This window comes from Oncorhynchus clarkii, chromosome 6, assembly GCF_045791955.1.
Source record: "Oncorhynchus clarkii lewisi isolate Uvic-CL-2024 chromosome 6, UVic_Ocla_1.0, whole genome shotgun sequence".
NCBI classification, from domain to species: domain Eukaryota; kingdom Metazoa; phylum Chordata; class Actinopteri; order Salmoniformes; family Salmonidae; genus Oncorhynchus; species Oncorhynchus clarkii.
The window spans coordinates 64,118,375-64,129,454 of record NC_092152.1 but is presented as its reverse complement, the minus strand read 5'-3'; the positions used below and the strand labels follow the sequence as shown (position 1 = coordinate 64,129,454).

The window sequence follows — 11,080 nt, the reverse complement described above, 5'->3', positions numbered from 1 at the left end:
GTGCGTTCTGAGCCCTCTCCTGTACTCCCTGCTCACCCACGACTGCGTGGCCATGCACGCCTCCAACTCAATCATCAAGTTTGCGAACGACACTACAGTGGTAGGCTTGATTACCAACAACGACGAGACGGCCTACAGGGAGGAGGTGAGGACTCTCGGAGTGTGGTGTCAGGAAAATAACCTCACACTCAACGTCAACAAAACAAAGGAGATGATTGTGAACTTCAGGAAACAGCAGAGTGAGCACCCTCCTATCTACATCGACGGGACAGTAGTGGAGAGGGTAGTAAGTTTTAAGTTCCTCAGCGTACACATCACGGACAAACCGAATTGGTCCACCCACACAGACAGTGTTGTGAAGAAGGCGCAGCAGCGCCTCTTCAACCTCAGGAGGCTGAAGTAATTTGGCTTGTCACCAAAAGCGCTCACAAACTTCTACAGATGCACAATCGAGAGCATCCTGTCGGGCTGTATCACCGCCTGGTTCGGCAACTGCTCCGCCCACAACCGTAAGGCTCTCCAGAGGGTAGTGAGGTCTGCACAACGCATCACCAGGGGCAAACTACCTGCCCTCCAGAACACCTACACCACCCGATGTCACAGGAAGGCTATTATGATCATCAAGGACAACAACCACCCGAGCCACTGCCTGTTCACCCCACTATCATCCAGAAGGCGAGGTCAGTACAGGTGCATCAAAGCAGGGACCGAGAGACTGAAAAACAGCTTCTATCTCAAGGCCATCAGACTGTTAAACAGGCACCACTAACATTGAGGGGCTGCTGCCAACATACTGACTCAACTCCAGCCACTTTAATAATGTAAATTGATGTAATAATGTATCACTAGCCACTTTAAACAATGCCACTTAATATAATGTTTACATAACCTACATTACTCATCTCATATGTATATGTATATGCTGTACTCTATATCATCTACTGCATCTTTATGTAATACATGTATCACTAGTCACTTTAAACTATGCCACTTTATGTTTATATACCTTACATTACTCATCTCATGTATATACTGTACTCTATACCATCTACTGCATCTTGCCTATGCCGTTCTGTACCATCACTCATTCATGTATCTTTATGTACATATTCTTTATCCCTTTACACTTGTGTGTATAATGTAGTAGTTGTGGAATTGTTAGGTTAGATTACTCGTTGGTTATTACTGCATTGTTGAAACTAGAAGCACAAGCATTTCGCTACACTCGCATTAACATCTGCTAACCATGTGTATGTGACAAATACGATTTGATTTGAATTTACCACAGGTGGGCTCCAATGAAGTTGTAGAAATATCTAAAGGATGATCAATGGAAAGAGGATGCACTTGAGCTCAATTTCAAGTCTCATAGAAAAGGGTCTGATTTTTGTGTGTAGATTGATGAGGATTACTTTTTTTTAAATCCATTTTAGAATAACAAAATGTGGAAAAAATGAAGGGGTCTGAGTACTTTCCAAATGCACTGTAAGTGATTGAGCTATAAATTGATATCCGGAACCACGACAGTGTGCGGGTCGTACGTACTGTAGTAGAAAGGGCAGCAGAGCTGACCGATTAATTGGGTTAGTTTTATGCAGGGAATTAAGAGAGAAAATCTATTTTCTGCTGACTAATCCTCAGAGATACAAAAATATCCCACATTTCTTTACACATTGTGATGTCTCTCTGAACAACCGTCAATCATGACGTAAGAGCACCCTAGGTGTTGGATTACATCATTTTTGCTCTTTAAACTCAATCTATGTGTAACCAGTGTGAAACGGCTAGCTAGTTAGCGATGCACCCCAGTAGCATTTCAATCGGTGACGTCACTCACTCTGAGACCTTGAAGTAGTTGTTTCCCTTTCTCTGCAAACGTCATGGCTTTTTTTGGAGCGATAGCTAACAATGCTTTGTGCGAGGCAGTTGTTGATGTGTTCAGAGGGTCCCTTGTTTGAGCCCAGGTTGGAGCAAGGAGAGGGACGGCAGCAACATTGCTACATATGGATATTTATAACCATCAAAAGACATGCCATCAGCACTACATAAGAAACAATGACTGAAGATTGAGTTCTACAAGTCTTTCCATATCAGGCATTTTACTCCAGTAGTCAACTGTGGTATTTTGTTTGTAATAATGTTAGGTGCATGTAATATTCTAGTGCATGGAACATATACTATCTATAAATATGACAACATATGGTATCTTCATCACATCACTATCATTCAGAGACACATGTCAACTGTGAGAGCTTTCTCGGTTAAAAAGCATACATATGCAGTTTTAGCAATACAAGACAGGCATTCCATTTATCAATGTTGATTAAAAGAAATGAAAGTCCCATGACATGTGTACACTATAAGTCCCTTAAAAGGAATGCCTACACAGTTACAGTCATCAATTGTTGGCTGATTGATGTACGCAAATGGCTTTTCAGACTCCTGTCTTCATGAGTATGGCGCATGATGATCACTTCATCACTTTTTCAATCACGCTAATGTCTGGCAAAGATCCCAATCATGCAAGTAGCACAGACCACAAGTACCACAAAAGCAAAACACAAACAAAGCAAGCAGAGATCAAGGCTGAGGACAAATACTGACACAGAACGTCACAATAAACCACGATCAGAAGTGTTTTGGCCATGACTCAAGAAGTGTTTTGGCCATCACTGTGTTTTGACCATGACTTAAGAATCATTGACAGTAGAACAAATTCAGACAATGGTCATTAAAGCTGGAATCCTTAGTTGCCACACCCATCTTTGGACTTTGGAATTAATGATACAGTATACCCATTGATTCTTGAAAAATATAACTTGTAAATGCCTCGTGAGCTTATTTAAACTGTCCTACTCCATCAGAACCCAAAATACAAGCTTGTTTAACTCCAATGTTTGTCAACGATGTAAATGTATGTAAATGCAAACAAACACTGTATAGCCTCAAAACATGGTTAAAACTATCATTTTGATATCATGGATGTTCAGTCCTGACTATGAATTTGAGAGTGATTATCTTTCTCCAAGCTCATCCCCCAGCTTTTTACCAAAACACAGGTGGGGCAGCCGCTTTGCTGTAGTTTCAATTAAGGATTCCAGCTTTAAAGATGTGTGGGACTGACCGATTTTACTCTACGATACAAACAGCACCAACATATAACACAAATCCATGCAACTGGTATCATACAGCAGTAGTGGCAGTCCATCCTGTGGCCTGTATCTCCATGTTAGGGCAGTGTGGAACAGTAAGTATCAGGTACTACAGGTCTAAATGCAAAGACATCACAATATGTTTACAGGTACCATCACCGATAGTCCATTTGCTGTCCGTCCTTTGTGCGTGTCCCATTAGTCTGGCAAGCCCTCTATCACCTGTCCTCTCTCCAGCAACGTCCTGACCCTCCTGACACCTCCATAAGGTCAGCTATAAAGTCCTAAACGACTTCTGGTGTGATGGGGTGCCAGTACGCTGTCTCCACCTGTCCCTGACTGCACATGTCCCTCCAGTGTCCCTGTCCTGCCTCTGGGGCCTCGCAGCCAATCAACACACGGCCCAGCATGCTGCTCTTCCTGTAGAGCCGCCCCTGTTGGAGAGAGTTGTTTCATTGGTTGCTCTCTGACCATATACAGTAAAGTGAGGTCTGAGACATTTCTTTTGTATAACAATAACATTCAGATAGTTGTAAGACGCAAATGCACAGAAGATACATTTGATGGAAGACTTGTAACATAATTGAGGATGTAATACAAACTGTGGACAAACAAGTTATTACATTATCTGTTATTACATTATCCATGGTTGCACTCTCCTAATTCTTCACCACTGAGTCATTCCTACCTGCATGATGATGAACTCCAGAGCAAGAGGCAGCTGAGTGATGTCACCAACAGGCAGGTCAAAGAGAAAGGGAGCGTTCCACACAGCGTTGTGTCCTCCCGCCCCTTTGGTCTCCTTCGTACTGATCACCTTCCCATCCTGACGGAGGTTGATGACTACGTAGTGATCTGTAGGGACAAGAGAGCAACAATCAACCTGAGAGAGAGAGAGGAAATGACACGAGGCCCATCAGTATCTGTAATCTCATAAGGAGCTCAATCAGGGTGGCAGGGGCCTGGGAATATGACTGTGACTAAGGCTGAGACTGGATATGGGATTGTAAGGGCTTGGGGTGGTTCTAAATAATGGCTCAGTGGCTTAAAGCATAGTGCTGGCAACACCAGAGTTGTGTATTGATTCCTGCATGTGTATCACTGTCAGTGTCGACAGTTCTGTATGTTGCTTGGGATGAAAGATAATGGACCTATCATACCTGCTGCTCCTGGCATACGGGAGAGTTTGGCCAGGTTCTCAGCCTTGCGGACCATCACCTTGATGCGGTGGGCCAGTGTCTGGTACTGCAGCAGAATGAAGAGCTGACCCAGGGCCCGTGGAGCAGCACAGAGCGAACTCTTCCTACGACCCAACGTCTCCTGGGAACTCATACTCTGGGAGGGGAGAGGCTGAGTTAATAAGAAGAAGAGACGAGCACAGTGTGTTGTTGTTTTATTAAGCACATGTTCTTCTTTGTGTCCTGAGGTAACTAAAGTAGAAAACACAGGGTAAAAAGAACGACATGTTGTTGCCACTAAATTATCATCCATAATGAATCTCATTAGTTGATTATTTAGAGCCGACGGCACCCTGAGCCCAGACCTAGTGAGCATGCAGCTGTGAGCCTGCCTGTGTTTGTGAGACCAGTGGAATCTAATGGGAGATCACCCAACAAGGGATATTCACTTCACTTGCTCTGTCTCTCAGTCAGTAGTCATCATGTTATGCCCAAGAGAACCCACTCTGTGAACAATAGTGTTATAATTCTATAACGGATTACAGTAATATGGTGACTTAGATCTGATCTCATTGCACCACCACAGTACCATTAGAGATCACAACAACATCATCACACCACCTGTCAGCTACCATCTCTCTACTTCTATTCATTTTCTCATTGGGTGATAACTCATTGAGCTTCATACACGTGAAGTTTCCCACAATCACATGTGCAGTATGCATGACATCTCTCTGTGCCTTGTAGCTGAGATCAGAGGCGCCTGCATCCTGCCATCCAGCCTCACGGAGAGATCCACTGATAAGACATGGTGTCTACATAATGTCCATTCATACATCACCATGCTCGCTCAGCCCAGCGCCTGAGGCCTAGCTCTCTCCCTCTCATCCACACCCTCGCCAGCTCAGGCTGTCAGTAATGCCTTCTGGCACAGCCGCCACAGCACCACAGAGGACATGGCACACTGCACTCCACATGTTTGCTCTCCAGTCACAAACCACAATGTCACCATCTCCAACAACAGTGGAAAAACTGCTAACGGCCGCTGGCCCAGTCCTTATTCTGATTAGATTAGCCTGACACATTCCCTCATAGATAAAACATGATATGGGCTATTCATAGCTCCAGCGTGTGTAGTTTTGCTGTGCGTAAAGTTAACTGAAAAAAGAGGTCTATGGTGGGGCTATAGTGCCCATAGAAATAGAATAACTATATATATATATTTATGTTGTTCTATTTCTATGATAGTGCCCTAGGCTTGTAAAAGGACAGGCATAATGTGTTACCCTTTTCAGCCTACTCCTGGTGGGGGTGAGCTCCCTGGTGTAGGTGACAGTTGTGTCGGGCTCACAGTCCATCTCCCCACAAGGCATCTCCAGCTCTCCCAGCGCTGTCTCTCTCAGGCCTGAAAAGTCCCTGCTGAACACAGCCAGCCGGAGGGTGCAGGTGCGGAGCTCTTCCACAGAGCCCACCTGTAGCACAAGGCTCTGGCACTGTATCTCTGGGCTGAGGCTGGGCCGCCGAGATGCCCCCTGCTGGGGTGAGGGGCAGAGCGGGGGCAGGCTGGCTCGTACGAACACCCCACTGCGCCGCCGTGCCGCCCCGGACAGGCCCATGATGTTGGTGGTCAGAGTGCCCAGTGCCGGGGAAAAGAGTAGGGAGAAGTGTAGGAGAGGAGCAGGCTTGGTGGGGATGGATAGGGAGCTGGAGCTGGAGCCATACTGTGGCTGGGACAGCTCCCTCTGAGGGCCAGGAGGGTGCATGGCACTGCGAGGGCTGGTCAGGCGGCTCTGTTCGCTGTACAGGAAGTTGTCACCGTTCACGGAGTAGCGGCGTTCCAGCGCCCGACGGGTCTTGGAGACTAGGCCCAGTTTGGGGATGGAGGGCAGGGAGGCGCGGCCATGGCCTGAAGGCTTGTAGTGGGAGGAGGAGGACACAACCGGGGTGCTGAGGCGACGCATGGGGAAGCAGGACCTGGGGGAGGACCTCAGCTCAGAGGAGGACGACCGGGGGCGAGGTTCAAAGGGCAGGGTGGTGAGGTCATTCTCAGAGGGGGAGGAGCTGCTATTGTGGGAGGGGAGGTCCAGGACATCCCCATCTAGCTCCTCATACTGCTGCTTGATGGGTAAGGTGCCAGAGGGGGTCAGGGTCACGGTGACCCGTTCACACGTGGCTGAGGAAGGGGACAGTGCAGCCTCTTTGTCCTCTGGTGGATGATACTTCCCTCTCCGCCAACACAGTAGACAGCCCAGCACCAGGCAGAAGCAGAACACTCCCAGACCCACTGCCAGCAGAATCTGCAGGTGGACTGGACACAGGAGGGGTTACGTTTCAATTACATTAGTGACTAAAAAATGCAGAGAGTGAGAAAGAGAGTGAGAGCGCAAGAGGCCCCCATCAATTTGCTCCTATTCATTATGAATCATTGAACATAATTATATTTAACTTATTTATTTGCCAATACAGCCCTTAACTTATTATGTTTCTACACCCATCATCCATTATGAGATTAAACAGGAAATGGCTTTGGGTCCTAATTCTAACTAATTGTTCTCTTTTGTAAATGGGAATTGTGGACTTTGATTTAAACCAGTGCAGCAGACTGATCTGAATGCGGTGGAGTCACATTTCCTGCTTTCAACGAGGCTTAGTACATGTGTAGGAGGCGATATCAGCTCTCATCTCATCTCACTTGACTACCGATTTATAAGCAATGTAATTGGGACACCAAGGGATGGTACCCTATTACTTCTTTTGTGCACTACTTTTGACCAGGGCCCTACTCAAAATCAATGCACTATAAAGAGAATAGGGTGCCATTTCAGACACTGAAAGGTAACTTGTCCTGTAACGTAAACACTTTCTGACAGACAGTCTCCGACTATGACTCATCCATCAGGCCCAATCTGTTTGATTGAGAATGAGAAGCTCTGACAAAATGGTCCTTTTCAAGGAGAATGTGAACCAGAGATCACCCTGATCATGACTCACCAGGGCATCTGGCCATTCAGAGACATTCAGAAACATTATCAAGGCCAGACGGTGGATGGAAAAGGTGAAGGCTCTCTACTGTGGACAGTGAGCGATGATCCTTATCAGGAAAAATATTATTGCTTGGTGTAATTTATCGCCTGGGTCCATTTTAGTCATTGCTGAAACCCAGTCAGTGATAAGATAGCTAGCTACTAGCCAAATATAACAAATGTTATACAGTCTCTGTTACCACAAATGAAATACAGTATGCTTCAAGCTGGTGTTATTAGACATTACAGGGTCAGGGATGATGTTGTTTAGCCAGTAGACATACATCTCTAAAGTGAAGACAATGACTCTTATAAAGAACGGATACAGCTAATTCCTATGCTAATATGACTACTATGAATTCTAAAACAGAGACCAACATATTTCCTGTCTCTTTGCATTACATGGGCTGCTAAACCACTACATATCAAAAAGAGGCAGAAAAAGCCCAAATAAAATCAATACTATTTAATACATTATTTTATATAGCAACATGTATGCATTTATAACCAGATGTATATAAACTACACTAGATCATTTCCACTAGTCATTTGTAGCTTACACAATCGAACTGATTTGAAATGGTTTTGTTAAACCATGATTTAAAATGGTCTTGTTCATTCTTAAATTAAATCCATCGTTACTGTCCTGTATTCGACGTTATCTTCATGCTGTAGGTATTTCCTGCTGTTTGTAACCTGTTGGTCCTCGATGTCTTCATCAAGTAATATTTACATTGCCACGTAAAAATGTGTACCCATTAGTATGCAAACTATGCACCACATTAACAGAAGTTTAATTTAAAATAATAAATTAAGATCTGGTTTTCTTAAAGTATTAAGCTTGTCATTTTTTAACCTTGAGATGAAGACAAGCAAATTCACAATAGGACATAGCTCATACCAACTTAACTTGAATTTCAAAGTGCAACAGAACTGACCAAAATTATGATAACGTTTCTTACCTCCTAGAGCATATTGCGTCATTTTTCAGATTTTATTTTTATATTCCACCGACATCAATGTGAACGAAGGTTTGTGCGTAAGATCCATTCCCGCTTTATCCTGCACGCGCACTGGGAATTTCCTTTGCACAGTGGGTCTCTGCATTAACGTGACAGACCGGCCGGCCGTTTTAGCCAATCAGAGGGGTCGGTGGGAGGATATGCTGAACTAAAAAGTAAACCATTGCTGCTAATTAGCATCGTATTGATTATTGACAATATGACCTAATAAAAAAGTAGCTTGATACAAATGAAGTCAAATAAAGTTATTAATTCAGCAACATCTAACATTTTAAGACATCAATTCAATAATCATGAAATAGTGTAACCTAATAAGAGAATACAAACACAAACAAACATACACACACTCTGTGTATGACTCACAGTGAAAGACCAAAGGCTGCACCAAGAAACCTGTCTTTCCTCAGATCTCACTTACCGTTGACTAAATGGTACAGGCATTTTGCCCACATGGTACCCATTACTTAGAAGTGGGCACCTCCCATTATCTGCAACTACCTCTTCCTCTCTCTGTCCTGTGTCAACCCACTCCCCATTTCCCTCTCACATTCGACATGGACGCACACACACAAACACAAACACACACACACACACACACACACACACACACACACACACACACACACACACACACACACACACACACACACACACACACACACACACACACACACACACATGCAGTATGATCCCATTTCTAATGTTTCTCCCCTTGTATAGGGAAAGACAGTGAGGAATATCTATTTAGAGTATGCAGGCTCTTCGCTTTGGGCAGAAAATGCATCCTACTCCTCTTTGTGAAGAAGCTTCCCTGCCTCTTTGAGATGTGGATGAGTAATCATTGTAACTCTCTGTTTGTGTGTGCATGCTTGCGTGTGCTGTCAGTCCCTCTCAGATCTCTTTGTTTCTCCATATAAGACACAGCAAATCCAATTAGTTATCACGTACAGTTGAAGTCGGAAGAATACATACACATAGGTTGGAGTTATTACAACTAGTTTTTCAACCACTCCACATATTTCTTGTTACAGTAACAAACTATAGTTTTGGCAAGTCGGTTAGGACATCTACTTTGTGCATGACACACACAAACACACACAAATTTTCCTACAATTGTTTACAGACAGATTATTTCACTTATAATTCACTGTATCACAATTCCAGTGGGTCAGAAATTGACATGCAGTAAGTTGACTGTGCCTTTAAACAGCTTGGAAAATTCCAGGAAATGATTTCATGGCTTTAGAAGCTTCTGATAGGCTAATTGACATAATTTGAGTCAATTGGAGGTGTACCTGCGGATGTATTTCAAGGCCTACTTAGTGCCTCTTTGTTTGATATCATGGGAAAATCAAAAGAAATCAGCCAAGACCTCAGAAAAAGAATTGTAGACCTCCACAAGTCTGGTTCATCTTTGGGAGCAATTTCCTGAAGGTCTGAAGGTACCACGTTCATCTGTACAAACAATAGTACGCAAGTATAAACACCATGGGACCATAAATAAATCATTCTTTCTACTTTTATTCAGACATTTCACATTCTTAAAATAAAGTGGTGATCTTAACTGACCTAAGGCAAGGAATTTTTACTTGGATTAATTGTCAGGAATTGTGAAAAACTGAGCTTAAATGTATTTGGCTAAGGTGTATGTAAACTTCCGACTTCAACTGTATTTACATAAAGACACTCCATCATGTCATCTTCATATGCCATCACCACTGTCCAGTCTTCTAGACTGCAGTTGCCCAAGCAACTACTGTACAGTTGTTATAATTTCGTAAGAAGATGCCTTCCAACTACATCCACTTTCATGCTCTGTAAACCTTTATGAGGATGAATAGGTCAATAGTTCCTTATCTCTAATGACCTCAGTGGAAAGTATGCACAAGCCTGCCTGCTGATGGCAGCACACATCATACGGTTTAAAGTTAGAGTTTGATTGTCTATGAAGCATGTGTGTTGTGCTATGGATTTAATCGCTTGAGTATGATCACGGCCGTATAGTAAAAACATTAAATCAGTATAGATCAACAGAACAGCACTGCCTTGCATAAAGTATTTTGTGAACGTTTTGAAGTGTTTGCGTGGGAGCCAGATAATCTGTTCAGTGAGTACAGATGAATAGGCAGGCATAAATCTAATTCTAACCATTTTAGCTCAGTTTAACAGTGTGAGTAAAATGTTTGTTCTTATTGCACAATCAGCAGAGCTACCAAACAAGCAGTCACTGTTGTGTGAAAGGTACATCATGCACATTAAAGCAATATCAACAATATTTCAGGTGTTATAAATATCCCGGAACCTAGTTAACACTCATACTACAAACTGGGGTCATTTTGATCCCAAATGCATATTTTTGATCATAGCCCAAGTTTTCATGAGTTTGTCAATCAACTTGTTATTAATACATCTAAATCATTGTTTAGTGTTTCTGAATCAAAATATGCACCCCTCAAAAAATCAAATCCTTTGGGGTCATTTTGACACCAGCCAAAAACACAGAATTCTGCCTAATCTAATAGATAGTAACTTTATTTGAATCTACAGTTAACTGACAAAATAAAGGAAACGCTGATATAAAGTTTCTTAATATGGCATTGGGCCACCATAAGCCACCAGAACAACTTCAATGCACCTTGGCATAGATTCTAGATTCCGGGACTCTATTGGAGTGATTCGACACGATTCCACCAGCAATTCCATCA

The 11,080-nt window shown here is 43.3% G+C and overlaps 1 protein-coding gene across 1 annotated transcript; it reads right to left on the bottom strand.

Annotated features, from left to right (window-relative positions):
- Positions 1-3,026: 3,026 nt before the first annotated feature.
- On the bottom strand, positions 3,027-8,397 carry LOC139412176 (synaptotagmin-4-like). The gene is made up of 5 exons (XM_071158993.1): positions 8,316-8,397; positions 5,617-6,638; positions 4,313-4,487; positions 3,841-4,007; positions 3,027-3,586 (listed from the first exon to the last, which is right to left on the bottom strand). Exons 1-5 carry the CDS (start codon positions 8,335-8,337, stop codon positions 3,437-3,439), a joined length of 1,536 nt encoding a protein of 511 aa, XP_071015094.1. The 5' UTR covers positions 8,338-8,397; the 3' UTR covers positions 3,027-3,436.
- Between the last annotated feature and the right edge of the window lie 2,683 nt (positions 8,398-11,080).